This window comes from Poromitra crassiceps (assembly GCF_964638095.1).
Source record: "Poromitra crassiceps genome assembly, chromosome: 4".
Lineage (NCBI taxonomy): Eukaryota > Metazoa > Chordata > Actinopteri > Beryciformes > Melamphaidae > Poromitra > Poromitra crassiceps.
In genome coordinates, this window is record NC_139626.1 from 54,103,007 (window position 1) to 54,118,657 (window position 15,651).

General features: G+C 46.1%; 1 protein-coding gene across 1 annotated transcript in view; it reads right to left on the minus strand.

Annotated features, from left to right (window-relative positions):
* The window catches only part of LOC310775843 (venom factor-like), a gene marked incomplete at both ends in the record, with an annotated part of 115,330 nt that overhangs the window by 45,324 nt on the left and 54,355 nt on the right, over positions 1–15,651 (minus strand). The window contains 6 exons of the mRNA XM_083635970.1: positions 1,746–2,259; positions 3,886–3,954; positions 8,851–8,980; positions 9,581–9,736; positions 11,421–11,621; positions 12,805–13,020. Of these exons, the coding sequence (XP_083492096.1) occupies positions 1,746–2,259; positions 3,886–3,954; positions 8,851–8,980; positions 9,581–9,736; positions 11,421–11,621; positions 12,805–13,020 (1,286 nt within the window). The remainder of the gene's footprint in view (positions 1–1,745; positions 2,260–3,885; positions 3,955–8,850; positions 8,981–9,580; positions 9,737–11,420; positions 11,622–12,804; positions 13,021–15,651) is intronic.

Below are 15,651 nucleotides of genomic sequence, written 5' to 3' on the forward strand. Positions count from 1 at the left end.
ACAACAATAATCAACAAAATCCTCCGATCAATCCTCCTGACCCATAGCCTGGTCAATCCTCCTGACCCATGGCCTGGTCAATCCTCCTGACCCATAGCCTGGTCAATCCTCCTGACCCATGGCCTGGGCGTCAACAGACGGCAGCAGGCAGCAGCTGTCCTCCCGGATTCACCTGAGGAAATGGAAAAAAACGCTAACGTTAATCTAATCAAGATTACAGCTCAATTGTAGCTTTTTTGTTGCTCCATTTTTTATCAATAATGTTCGTAAAGTGGCAGTTATTGAAACCTACTACCCTGCTTGTAGGCATCAAAAGTCCTCAGAAATTAATTTTGTGTTGAAATAAGTTTAAATTGTAAAAAACTTACTTATGGCGTGTTCTCCGCTGCGTTCAGCTCTGCTCGCATAGCACACATGCGCACATCCCTTGGGCCCAATGGCAGCCTCCGTAACCCGGAAGAAAACCACTTCAATTTGCTTAATGCGCCAATGATATTCCCAATTTCCCCCCGGGGATCATTAAAGTCTTTCTGATTCTGATGAGCAGCCTTCATTCAAATGAATGGGTGGGCGTGGACTTCCCCTCATCCACCTGTGCCTGTATCAAAGACAAACTGCCCACAATCTGTTCAAATCGGGACACACAGCTCCTCCACCCTGACGCTCAGCACCGGCTCCCCACAGGGCCGCGTGTTGAGCCCGCTCCTGTATGGCATCTACACCCATGACTGCACTCCCACCCACCCCACCAACACCATCATCAAATTCGCGGACGACACCACCCTGGTGGGGTTCATAACGAATGACGACGAGACGGCGTACAGGGACGAGGTGCAGCGGCTGGTGTGCCAGCAACAATCTCTCCCTCAACACCAAGAAAACCAAGGAGGTGGTCATTGACTACAGGAAGAATAAGACCCCTGTCCCGCTCTACATCAATGGGGACTGTGTGGAGAGGGTCCCCCATTTTAAGTTCCTGGGGGCACACATCTCTGAGGACCTCGCCTGGTCAGTCAACTCTGCAGCGGTGGTAAAGAAGGCCCAGCAGCGACTTCACTTCCTGAGAGGACTCAGACGGAACAATCTGGAGGAGAAGCTGCTGGTAACCTTCTACCGCTCCACCATCGAAAGCGTACTGGCGTATGCCATCACAGTGTGTATACGCTGGCTCCACCGCAGCTGACAGGAAGAGGCTACAGAGGTTGATTAGGTCAGCCGAGAGGAGAACTGGCTGTCCTCTCCCCTCCCTAGACGACATAGCCAGCTCCCGCTGTCTCTCCAGGGCAGAGCGGATCATCCGCGACCACCTCCACCCTGGTCATCACCTGCTCAGCCTGCTGCCCTCGGGCAGGAGGTACAGGAGCATCAAGAGCCGCACAATGGGCCGTCCGGACTCTAAACAATCACAGCAGCCGTTAACTCTCTCATGCAGTGCAATACATGAACTTGTGCAATATATCAAAACGTTGTGCAATATTCTTTTTACTACCTCAGCAGTATTTTATTAGTCTTTTATTATTGTTTTTGTGTTTCTGTTTTTTTGCCCCCCGTCTAGGTGTCATGTGTCGTCCTTATCTGTTCTTAATGTTTTTTTTTCTTTAATGTTTTTTAATGTCAGCTTAATGCACTGTCAGCTGAAGCACTCTTAATTTCGTTGTATGGGGAACTGTATGGGACTCATGGTAAGGCAGGAAGTGACGTCCACTTTGGCTCTCTATAAATCAATATTCCCATCTAGCACTCACCCGTCCGTGCTGTCGGCTGTGCTGGGCAGGTTCACATCCCTCCACAGCCAAGACTCATAGAACTTGGAGCGCAGATACACCTCAGTCTCATCCAGGTACTCCTCTTCTTCTTCTTCCTCAAACCAGTCTTCCTCCATTGCCCCTCCAGACCAGTCGTTTGAAGAAGTCACTGACAAATCAGGTTGTATGTAATCATAATGGGTATAAAAATCAGGTTGTATGTAATCATAATGGGTATCTATGGGGACTATATGTCCCCATATATATTGGCCAGTGGTGGTGGGGAGAGGCGTGGTGGTGGGAGGCGGGGTGGTGGTCAGCGGTGGGGGGTCGGTGGGCCGCCTGGTGTCCAGCTCCTGGTCCCGGTAGTGGGCGCAGCAGTAGCGGAATGCCTGCATGCACTCCCAGCCCTCGGTGATGTAGAGGGAGCGGCGGGTGCAGGAGTACGGCATGGGGATCTCCCTCAGGCCGTCCTTGCAGCACCGACGCTGCAGCTTCTCCTTGTAGTGACTCTCTGGAGACACAAGGGGGAGTAGGTGGTTAAGGTCAGGTGCATCACCAGCCACTGAAAGAGGGAGATTTAGTAATACAGCTGAATATGAAAGACTACTAATGATAAGAAGGAAGAAGAAGATGAGGCACGGTATAGGCTAGAAAGGAGCATTGTTGATCGCATTTATTTAGCGCTCATCAAGGCACCCACAGCTCTCTCTCTCTGTGTGTGTGTGTGTGTGTGTGTGTGTGTGTGTGTGTGTGTGTGTGTGTGTGTGTGTGAAGCAGTTAGCGAAGTATTGTTCAATATCTGCTATTATCGGTAGCCGCTCAATATGGAGGAGGCGTTGCTTTTTGTACCCATGAAGTGGATACTGACCGTTATCTTGTCTTACAGTATAACTGTATCTGTTAACCTGTCATACTTTACTTTACTTTATTTCATTTAGCAGACGCTTTTGTCCAAAGCGACTTACAGCATATTACAATATAGCATAAAAATACAGCAATAAAATGCTGTCATTGTCATCATCCTGTGTGTTGTTATCCTATTGTGTATGCATTACTGTGGTTACCGATTGGGCACTCACGTAACCAGTGTTGGGGGTAACTCATTACAAAAGTAACATATTACATGTAATATATTACTTTTAGCAGTAACTCAGTAATATAACTTATTACTTATAGGATTTCAGTAATATTATACCAGTTACTTTCTCAAGTAACTCAAGTTACAAATTGAGTTACATTTTATTAAATGGTAAATGGTAAATGTTCTGCATTTATATAGCGCTTTTATCCAAAGCGCTTTACAATCAGTAGGTAGTCTACATTCACCCATTCATACACCGATGGCGGCAGGCTGCCACGCAGGGTGTCTACACACCATCGGGAGCAATTTGGGGTTAAGTGTCTTGCCCAAGGACACAACGACAGCAGCTGGGAGGGAGCGGGGATCGAGCCGCCAACCCTTGCGTCATTGGCCGACCCACTCTACCTCCTGAGCTAAAGCCGCCCCATTAAATCAAAGCACATATTTAAATAGATACAATCATTTCCTAATCAAACTGTGTGTTTGTATGCAAATAACCACTATAGATGACAATAACAAAGGACAATAATAACATTTAGAATTTTGGATTGTTTACACTGACTTCAAGGCGTTTTAAATTATTTTTCGTGATGGTTCCGGGGCAGCCATGTCATTCTGCTGCTGCTGTTGTTTTGGTAAAAGTAATGCAAAAGTAGTGTAATAAGTAACGAGTTACTCTACACAGAAATATTAATATTATAATATTATAAAGTAACGTATTACTTTCAAATGAAAGTAACTAGTAATATGTAGTATATTACATTTTGAAAGTAACTTGCCCAATACTGCATGTAACTGACTGACTCCCAATATCTGATTGCATTATTAGTGTTTATGTCCTTTGCATACTTGTATTTATGTGGACATAAATATGTCATTCAAATGTGTGTGTGTGTGTGTGTGTGTGTGTGTGTGTGTGTGTGTGTGTGTGTGTGTGTGTGTGTGTGTGTGTGTGTGTGTGTGTGTGTGTGCATGCGCGTGGGGGGGACTCTACTAAATCCATCGCCGATGATGTGTAGCACCCACGTGTGTCTATTATTTGGATTTGACACTCACCCAGCTGGGATCGACGCTGTAACTGTTCAGCAGAGCGTCTCCTTCTGGCACTGCCTGGACACTGCAGAGCTGAGGAGAGGAGAGAGGTGAAAAACATCTGTAACCATAATAGAGCGGAACAGTCATGTGACATTTCTTGACCCGGAAGAGAGTTCCCCACTCATTTGTCCATAGGCATTTCGAAAAAAACTTATATAATGAGTTTTAAGGCTGGAACCGCTAACCCGTTACCTACTGAATCTTGAGTGACCATAAAACATTTCAGTTCGAGCAAAAACACAAAATAAAAGACGACGAAAAATTGAAAACTAGATTTTCCCCTCCATTGTTAGTTTTTGTTTTTGCTCCAATTGAAATGTTTTATCCACCTTATTTCTAGCTGCCATGATGCCTTATGGGTGCTATCTTCCTAATCCTCCCAGCCAACTGCAACTTGATTGTTGCAGCTTGCGACATTTCCTCGTTAATAACGAGGAAATGTGCAAGCTGCAACAATCAAGACACATTAAACCGGACCTTCTACCCATAATTATTTTACAGCGGGGCATTCAAAAATAAGGTGGATGGTCACTCACGATTCAGTAGGTAACGGGTTGGCTTGGTGGCAGCCTTAAAACTCGTTATATACAGATTTTTCTAAGGTGCCGCGTCTATGTGCCGACAGGCCGCAGTGCCGACAGGTCGCAATGCCGATAGCCCACAAGCAGAACCAGCTGAGCGAGGTGGCGTGCAGCGTGTCGGTGGAGCTAACCTCTCCCAGCCCCCACGCCAAACCTAACCTCCCCCCATGCCTAAACCTAACCTCCCCCAGACCCTAACCCAAAACCTAACCTCTCCCAGCCCCCACGCCAAACCTAACCTCCCCCCATGCCTAAACCTAACCTCCCCCAGACCCCAAAACCTAACCTCTCCCAACCCCACGCCTAAACCTAAGGTCGGCATTGCGGGTGGTCGGCATTGCGGTTGGTCGGCATAGCGGGTGGACCCCTTTTTCTAAATGGCTTGGGCAAGAAATGTCATGTGTCATGTGTTCAGCTCTATGAACAATTGTTGATACACCTTATCTGAAATCTTTTTATCATGCATGATTATTCAATAGACTAGTCAGAATTCTGACTTTAATCTTAATACTGCACCAATTTCAAAAACTTCTGTTCACATTACTTAGTTTATATACATAAAAAAAGGTCCAGGTTGAAAAATACCAAAATTCTCCTTTAAATACCAGGCGTTACTAGCCTGGTAAACCAGCCGGTCACGTGAACTCACATTTCATTTTGTTCTACCAGACCATCTGGCCTCCAGCCCTGGGAGGGCTTCTGCAGAAACTGCAATGCGTACGAGCCAATCAGCGACCCGCCTCGTAGTTGACATCGTAACCGGCCAATCAGGAACGCCGCTGGGAAAACAATAATGGCTGCCTCATTGCCTGTGCGCCTCGAGGAGTAACGTCAACCAATATCCGTTGAGTTTAAACATAAAGGGCTCTATCTTGCGACAGGCGCTATCCCTAAATAGCGATTTGCGCACTGTTTGCGCGTACCTTAAGCCACGGAAGATAGCATACCGCCTTGCGCCGTCCACCAGGTGTTCTGCCGAGTTTTGCTCCCCCGCAGAGCAGCAAAAAAAGCATCCCCACCTCACGGGAGCATATACTTGTAATGATTTATAAGAAATATAACTGTTTAAAAGTGATATAATTGTCTGGTAGACGTGACCTCCCTGATTTCTAAGTTAAAACAGCCCCGAAATATGTTGGGGCTACAATTCTCGGCGGGCATGCAGAAACGTTCATGGCACCTGTCGCAAGCGCAAATTAGAGCCGTGGCAATTCTGCCAAAACTCATCTGCGCCCCAAAATGCCTGCGCAAATGGGATTTGGGCGGTCTTAACTACCAGAATTATTCACAGGCGTGGCCAGGCAAGGCTGGGCATTACGTCAATCAAAACCAATCAGATTCCCGTCTCGCAATGGTTGTTTGTGCGAGGCAAGCAATATGCTGTAATTCTCTCCATGCGTAATAGAGTGTACTCACTCGTGCGAGGACAGGGAGCTTATTGACAGATCGTCTGTGGTGCCAACGACCCTTCGGGTTATTAAGGTAAATAGCCTATGTCCATTGTCCAACAAGTGTTTTCTCAATTAATTTCCCTCTTTGCGATGTGATAAAAGTTTCTCATTGAGTTATAGTTGATTGCCTCACTGAATTATCTGCTAATACCCAATTTTAGCAGCATAATTTGATGTCTTGGCGTGGCATTCCACTTTCCCTTGCACAAATACCTCTCTGTGCTGGGAGCGCAGCCATAATCTCCGTGCACCGCACCCAGCGCAGAGAGGTATTTGCGCGTAAGAGGTCCTTTTCAAAGCTCTTAGCGCAAAGTAATTGCGCGCTGCTGACGATAGGATAACGCCATCTATCCCACATTTTAGCGCTGAAACCCCTGCTTTGGCGTGGGGCAGCCAATGCCCAGTACAATTATCACAGGCATGCGCTTGTGTCTGCCCCCAATTTGCATTGCGCATGGCGTTAAACGAGCGCAAATGCTAAATTAGCGCTTTTGGGAAGTTAGAGGGCAAAGTCATAAAGTGCAGTTATTGCAGAAATCTCTTTGCACTGGTGGTTGCAGGCAGCCCATTTTTGCCTGTCGGGTCAGCTCTCAGGCGGAAATGGGATGCCTGGAATTCCTGGCATGCCTGTACCCACTACTGCTCGGCGCCCGGGGACAATTGCAGTCTGATCGTTCCTTAGGGAACAGTTTATGACGATATGCGTCGAAAACGGGAATAAAACTGTCTATTTAAATGGAGGAAAAGCATGCTGCCACTTGGCCCCACGGAGATCCATTCTAGGACTGGCTTGGACGCTATTGATCTCAAAACAAGGCCTAGGACCACAAAAACGCTGCGGAGAGCACTGTGTGAGTCGTCAGATCATAATTAATGTGAGGAGAGGGCTGCAGGTTAAAAAAAAATTAAATTCTCCTTTAACTCATTGAGTGCCATTGACGTCTAAAGACGTTGTTGGGGATATTTTTACCAGATGAAGCGCTTGGTTGTAAGACAAGCTTCCCCAGGCTCTTTTACCAAGATCGTAAACCCACTCAGACCACAGATAGACAGACTCGAGTTCTCAGTTTTACTTGCATAGCAAGGAGACAGTGTCGAGCGGCACCTCTGCCCGACTCCAAGACACTTCTACCATCCACCTCCATGCTCAGTCTTTTATTTACTATAACTCTTGGTTTACACATGAAGCAACATGAAAAAATGGTCCTCCCAGTTCCTGTTTATCAGATAGTACACGTATGCAAAATTTCAACACACATCAACAACGGTTGGACTGAACGCTGACTGCGCGAACTGTTATTTTGCAACTGCAGATGAAGACTTCCTCATTCTATAGCACAGCAAGCAAATTGAACATCTGTTTTGCATAGGTCATCTTATTTTGACAGAGATACACACATGACAGTTCCATTCTTGCACAAGCTGCAAAATATATAGGTCACAGTGCATTAAACCGTTCAGTCAGCAGAGTGGCAGAATAACAGTCCAACAGATAAATAAAACATGTTTATGCAAATATGAAAACACTTTCTTCAAACCCTAACAGACGTCAATTGCGTTTTTTGACGGTGGGACGTGGATCAAAGCCTGATGCATCTCCTGTAAAAATATGGGGGATTTTGAAGGTGTATAAGCTATTTTACGGACCCATTAGGTGGTGACAGTGCTCTCCGGATTAGAGAAAGGTGAGGAAAAAACAGAGAAGAAGCCGTGGGGAAACGGAAACCGATGCATGCTGGAGCTAACGTTAGCTGTGCCTGTGAACAGCAGCCAATCTGCTCCCACAATTGAGCCTTTCTGAGTCTGTTGCGATAGTTTCTCCATATGATTAGTTGCCAGAAAAGGAGTACCTGACACCAGCGTCTTTCTGAAAAGATAAATTATTCTCAGCTGGAAGCGCTGGGAGCCGGCGCACAAAAACGGCGGAGCGCTGTGAAAATATACGCTGGGTGCAGCGCACTTTGAAACGTGCAGCAGAAAATTCAGAGCAGCAGAGAGCCACCAGAGACACTCCCACGGAGGAGTTTGCAGTTGAGGGGGGTGGGGCACGCAGGGCACCATACAACACCGACCCAGACAGCAGGCTCGATGGACAGATTGGCAAACACAAGCTGGAATACCTGATGCCCACCAGCAGTAAATCAAGACCAGCAAGAAGGTGTAGGGTCTGCGCACGCAGGGGGCAGCGCTGCTGGTTGCAGCTAAAAAATATTATTTTGCCATCAAAATTCCTTTGTTTTTGCTGTTTTATTGAAGGAAATTATTTTTGAGGTGTCACTACATCAGAAAATATTAGCTTCAGAGTCAGTGATGTGCTTGAAATGCTTCATTTCACAAAAGGCTCATTATCTCAGGTTCTAGTTTGAAACATCTGTTTTTGGTGAAACCAACCTATCTTCTACTGCTGATAACTAAAGAACGGAAAATGATATAAATAAACTTTTTTTTGCTGATGATACAAGAGAGTCTCATCGTTCTTTGGGCGTGTTCGGTGTTTACATAGTAATATCACACAATATTCTGTGGGTCTTGAGAAATCACTGAAAACGCTCTGAAAGGGCTGGCACTGGGAGCGTCCGTTTTCCAGAAATGGCTGGCAGCCAATGAGTTAAGCATTGCTTCACTTTCAGCAAATACACCTGCAGTGTAAACATGGCCTCCCAGCTGCTAGCTGGGAGGAGGGACTCTCAGAGAGCAAAGATGATCTTTGATCATCTCCAGCCACATTTTGGCTCCGCCCCCAAGATGGAATTGATTGAAGAACCAAGTTTTGATCTCAACATTTATTGTGACAAAAAGTAACTCTTCAATCCAACACAGAGCTGTTTCAGTCTGTAGTAGCCTGAACCTTATATGGCCTGAGGGGGGCAGCAGTCGCTGCCTGCTGTCAGTACCTTGTCTGGTTTGGGTCTCGACCCCAGAGTTGGAGGTGAAGAGCAGTCCTGCATCTGTGAACACCCCCATGTTGTTTTGGCCCCCCCCTCGGGTGCAGCCGATATCTCCCTTCTCCACCACGTTCCAGATCTGAGCACAAAGTCCAGCTGAGGTCAAAGGGCAGTTGGAGAGGTTTGTGCTATTCTGAGTTTTGGTACAAACTAGTAGCCTACACTAACAATGGTTATTTGTATAGCTCAAACTCTATACTATTTGTGAATAGTTTTTGGGGTGACTTGCACAAAAGAAGTACTCCATTATGTATGTTGCCTAAAAAAAGTATTCTGATTACCGTACACTAGGGGATTACTTTTGGAAGTACTTTGAAAGTGAACGGAGAGATGCGTTACGCCATTTGAATAGTAGCAGGTTTTCTCCATCTTTAAATAATATAAATTTCCTATACTGTCATATTTCACTTTTTTTTCTTTGTACCTCAAATAAGTAAATAAGTAAATAAGTAATCTGAAAGTCATCTGATTGTATATTATTAAAATTGATTACAGTTTTGATGAGGTAACTAGTAACCTTTGTTTGTTTTACACGGACTAGGGTTAATACACAAACATACAGAAATGCACTCCCCCCACACACACACACACACACACACACACACACACACACACACACACACACACACACACACACACACACACACACACACACACACACACACACACACACACACACCTTGCTCTGTGTGAGTCTCTGCTTGCTAAGCAGATACACAGCATTATCCACAGCCACCAGGTTGACCTTTGCCCCCGGGTCACCTCTGACCCTGAAACTGATGGGCTTTCCAGGACTGTAGTCTCGATGCCTGCCATCCGCCGGCCCCACACTCAGCTAGGAAGGCAGAGGGGGGAGGTAATTAATAAAAACGTAGTGAAACAATGATTAAAACAACTAAAACGAAAACAAATACTGATTTGTGACCACACACACACACACACACACACACACACACACACACACACACACACACACACACACACACACACACACACACACACACACACACACACACACACACACACACACACACACACACACCCATGCTGGGCAGGTTGTGAACTCACAACCTGATGCGCCAGATGATTTGTTACACAGATCTTGTTTTTGGAAACTATTTGGAAAAGGGCGGGCACTTTCAAAAATACTTGGGAGGTGATTGGATGCACAATCTGTCTATCACGAGGGGCACAGTGGCTCAGCTGTCGCCTCACAGCTAGAAGCTGGGTTCAATATCCCACCTGTGAGCGCTGAAGGAGTGCGTGCCCATCCGCATGTCCTCGAGTGCCCACCGCCCGGGTGGGGTCGTCAAAAGGGCTTTTCTGTGTGGAGTTTGCATGTTCTCCCCGTGCCCCCTGGGGGGTTTCCTTCATATAGGAACCCCACACCAAAACATGCAATATCAATATCCTGGTCGCTGATGTGGTGCCTCCTCTGGTCATTCTCTGGCCTGTTCGGAGGAAGGGGAACTCGTTGGAATAGCGTGATCCTCCCACGTGCTATGTCCTACCGGTGAAGCTTCCCCCTGTGAGGTGAAAAGAAGCGGCTGGCTACTGCACATGTCTCAGAGGAAGCATGGAGCCAGTTTTGGCTCTCTCCCGATCGACAGAGGGTGGAGCAGCAACCAGGATAAAAAAAAAAAAAAAGAGCACTAATGGGGGTACGAAATGGGATAAAAAATCCGGGGGGGTTGGGGGGGAATTAAAAAACAAAACAAAAACAATCTGTCTATCACGGCCTAACTTCAACCACTTAGGAATAGGGGTGTCACAATATATCGTCCCACGAAATTTCGCGATAGTAAAACGTCACGATATGTATCGTTGAGATGAAATATCATATCGCAAAAAAAAAAAAAAAAAAAAAAAAAAAAAAAAAAAAAAAAAAATCTTCAAAAAATAGACTAAGAAACGTCTTTGTTTGTTGAAGTTCAATGTGTGGAAAGTAGTTCAGTTGAACAAGTCTCTGAAGAGACACATGAGAAGTTATACAGGAGAGAAACCATTCAATTGAGTTTCTGGCAAAACTGTTTACTTGACAGGAAAAACTGAAGATGCAAGTCTTGTTGTTTGAGTTTGAAGAAAAACTGAAGATGCATAATGAGAATTTATACTGCTGAGAAACCTTTTAGTTCAAAGTAAATCTAAGTGACGGTGTAACTCATTCTATTTCAAGATAAGCCTTATCTCCAATCTCATGTTTTTTCTAGTTGTTATTGTAATAACAATTTCCCACAACAGCATGTTTTGTATTTGTGCATTTCAAATAAAATACTACTTTTCCAGTCATATATTGTCATCATTCAAGTTTAAAAAAATATTGTTAAAATCGTATCGTATCGTATCGTTATCGTGAACCCAGTATCGTGATACGTATCGTATCGTGAACTGAGTGTATCGTGACACCCCTACTTAGGAATGCCTTCTACGTCCTCGGATGCTGATTGGTCGGCAAGATGGATTTCTGGCGTGATCATGATGTCATGAATCCAGATGCCTCGGAAGGTTAGTGGACTCACCCCTCCTAGACAGGAATCTGCCACATCTACCCAGATGGAGTCAGCCACCACCTCTGACCGCCCTGCCCAGCGAATTGTGTAGAACGCCACGAAACGGAACGAGGGCATCATCTCCGTGGTAACCGCCAGCCCAACGGCGGTGATCGTCTGACCGGTCACATCCAGTCGCTTAGCAACGATGATTTTTCCTTTGTTGAGCACCTGAGAAAGTTGATGTTTGGGGAAGAAGCCAAGAAGAATATTTAATCATTTTCACATTTTGATATTTTCAGTTTGGATTCAAGCAAACGAGCAATCATGGTGTGACATTTGGTGGTAAAAGTAAAGATTTTAGAACCACATGATCCCTATCTGGAACCAACTACCACTCACAGTCAGAAGCCACTTCAGTTGAAATGTTCAAATCTCGACTCAAAACTCTATTCACAATCATATGACTTTTGAGCTCGTCGACACGGTCCTTTCACTTATAGCTTTCTGCCTGCCTGTCTGTCTGTCTGTCTGTCTGTCTGTCTGTCTGTCTGTCTGTCTGTCTGTCTGTCTGTATGTCTCTCTGTCTGCCTGCCTGCCTGCCTGCCTGTCTGTCTGCCTGTCTGTCTGTCTGTCTGTCTGTCTGTCTCTCTGCCTGCCTGCCTGCCTGTCTGTCTGTCTGTCTGTCTGTCTGCCTGCCTGTCTGTCTGTCTGCCTGTCTGTCTGTCTGCCTGCCTGCCTGTCTGCCTGTCTGTCTGCATGTCAGCCTGTCTGTCTGTCTGTCTGTCTGCCTGCCTGTCTGCCTGCCTGTCTGTCTGTCTGTCTGTCTCTCTGTCTGCCTGCATGTATGTCTGCCTGCCTGTGTGTCTATCTGTCTGTCTGAATGCCTGCCTGCCTGTTGGTCTGTCTGTCTGTCTGTCTGTCGGTCTGTCTGTCTGTCTGTCTGTCTGTCTGTCTGTCTGTCTGTCTGTCTGCCTGCCTGTCGGTCTGTCTGTCTGTCTGTCTGTCTGTCTGCCTGCCTGTATGTCTGCCTGTCTGTCTGTCTGTCTGTCTGTCTGTCTGTCTGCCTGTCTGCCTGCCTGTATGTCTGCCTGCCTGTCTGTCTGTCTGCCTGCCTGTCAGTCAGTCTGTCTGTCTGTCAGTCAGTCTGTCTGTCTGTCTGTCTGTCTGCCTGCCCTAGCTTCTGTGCTTTCTCTTACCCTACGCTACATTCACTTTTTTCAAATGTTTTTTCTTTCCTGTATTAACTTTGAGTTTGTATTATTCATTGTTCATCGTTCATTGTCTCTTCTTGATTTGTTTAATGCTCTGTTGTTTATTGGAAAGTTTACTGAGACTGATTGATTGATTGATTGATTGATTGATTCATGGATGGATGGATGGAGGACATATTTTGCTACAGTGCTGGTCTCACCAGGTAGGTGAGGTGTGTGATGAATTGTCTGTGGGTCAGGTCTGCAGTGTTGATGGTCAGCTTCAGGGCCATCGTGTCTCCTACAGACACCATGTTTGTGCCTGTGGAGATGTACAGGTAGTTTGGGTGGCGTGCGCTGTGGGAGCGGTAGGGATACACAGTGGCCTGGTGTTTGGCCTGCTGCTTTGGCTTCAAGTCTGCCTGAGCGGTCTCAGCCTAGGACACAATAGAACAAAACATGTCATTAATTCATATGGATGAAGATTCACAATTTAGCAGTGAAAGATCATAGTTCATCTTCATCTGTTCATACTCCCCCTCGGTCACATCATCCGCAAATTCAACCTGGACTTCCACTGCTACGCCGACGACACCCAGATCTACATCAGCACAAAATCCGCTCAGAACCCGGCCCTCACCCACATCGAAACCTGCATTTCCGCAATAAAAACCTGGCTGACCAACAACTTCCTCAAACTCAACAGTGACAAGATATACTATCTGGACTATTGCAACTCCCGTCTCACCGGCATCAACTCCCGCTCCCTCCATAGACTCCAAATGGTTCAGAACTCAGCCGCCCGCCTGCTCACAAACACCCAGTCCCGTGATCACATCACTCCTGTCCTCCATTCCCTCCACTGGCTCCCCATGAAAGAACGCATGAACTTCAAACTACTCCTCCTCACCTTCAAAGCCCTCCATAGCCCCGCTTATCTGACTGACCTCCTTCTCCCCCATCGCCCTAATGGTACCCTCCAATCCTCATCCACTGTTCCACCATCCAAACTGAAAAGCTTTGGAGATCGAGCATTCTCGAGAGCTGCACCCCGACTCTGGAATTTCCTCCCCCAGCCTATCAGAGACTCACCTTCACTCCCCACTTTTAAATCCCGACTCAAAACCTACCTGTTCTCCCAAGCCTACAACCTCGCCTACCCTTAACCACCTCTTCCTACCTCGCCACCTCCCATTTTTCCCCACCTCCCTCTCTTCTGTGTGCCCCCTGTCCTTGACCTTGCCACACTCTCCCCCCTTCCCCTCTGTTTCCATAGATCCCTGATCGATGTGTTAATTGTTACCTGTATCTGTTGCCTGTTGTTATCTTGTTTTCTATGTACTCATACTGTGTCAGCATCTTTGGGTCATTGAAAAGCGCTTTATAACATGAATGAATTATTAAATTCTTATTAATAATTCATCATTTAACTTTTAAACATTTTCATTAATTCCATATACTGCTCAATAAAGATCAGAGAATTTGTAGAAAATGGTTTTCTCAAGTGCCAAAGCTGCCAGATCCAGACGAGTGAAGTGTCAAATTAATTTGATTTGATGAGAGAAAATAGATACAGTACTACAGATGCAGTACAATAGATACAATCCATATTGTACAGCTTTCTTTGGTTTCTTGTACTTTTGACTGCATGTATAGACCTTATTCGATTGACGTAACTCGCGTACGGGCACGCCCACCGCCGCCATGTCCTTGACATAACGCTGCAGCTCTCAAGTGACAGCCTATGTAAGAGCAGCGTTTATAGGAAGCTAGCCGCTGTTATCGTTACCTGTATCGTTCCTGTTGTGTTCGGATGGTGACCTGCGTTATACATGGCTGTAGTAATGACAGCAATAAAGTCCCCGTGGTCTGTTTCTATCTCGTCCACAGACGTGAGGGGAGCGAGACTGAGGATATGTCAGCACAGGAGATGTGTGGATAGTTGGGCGAGACAAGCAGTGGCGGACTGCATAATCGGGCACGTCGGGCAAATGCCCGGTGGCCTGGCCTGCCAAAAAAAAAAAAAAAATTTTTTTTTTTTTTTTTTTTTTTTTTGCAGGCCAGGCCAGGCCACTCACTGAACAGCAGGCCAGGCGCCGCCTATTGGTTTACTAGTGGTTTTATTACTTTATTCAGGTTTAAAGTGGGTGCATCTCATTGTAAAATTGGACTTGGCCCAAATTGGGCTTCAAACGGCCCAAATTGGGCTTCAAACGGCCCAAATCGGGCTTCAAACAGCCCAAATCTGGCTTTAAACGACCCAAATCTGGCTTCAAACGGCCCAAATTGGGCTTCAAACGGCCCAAATTGAGCTTCAAACGCCCCAAATTTTTCGCCGCCGCCCTTCGGACGCCGGCACACGCGTCGGCCCGTATCAGCCTGGCCTGCTTGGTATCTAATGCCCGGCCTGAATTATGATCCCAGTCCGCCCCTGGAGACAAGTGACACTTTCTGACAGCTCCTGTCAAGAAGGTCGCCTCCGATGGAAGGAAAGCGACCTAAGGTTGCGAGATCGGCTCGCGGGAATGACCACCGGGTCTCTGGCAAGCCACATAGCTCCAAAGGTCGAGCGTCTAAAGCCATCCATGGGAGTAAAAAGAAATGAACAATACCACAGGAGATGGCCGGGCCGGTAACCAAATGAAATGATTAATGTTAGAAGCCAAGGGGAGCGAGTGATTAAAGGACATTAAATGTATTAACACATGTAATGAATATTAACACATGTAATGAATATGAAATGTAACAGATATTAACACAAGTAACCAATATATTCTGAAACAAATATAACTGAATGTACTTGTGCTGAAAGTAGACTCTCAAAGCACAGAGTTAAGTATTGAGGCCGTGTAATGGGTTCCATGTGTGGACAGACTGCATGGGCCATTCCTGGCCTGGGTTGATATAAAAGCTATGATATGAAAGCTATAATTAGAAAACAGCCTGAGGAGTTGGGAGATGGAATGGAATGTGGTGCTTCCCTGGAAGCCATTCTGGGCTGCCTATAATCAACCCGGCAGGAGATATGGTTCAGAACAAAGCAGAGAGTACCATGTATGGGCGCTGAG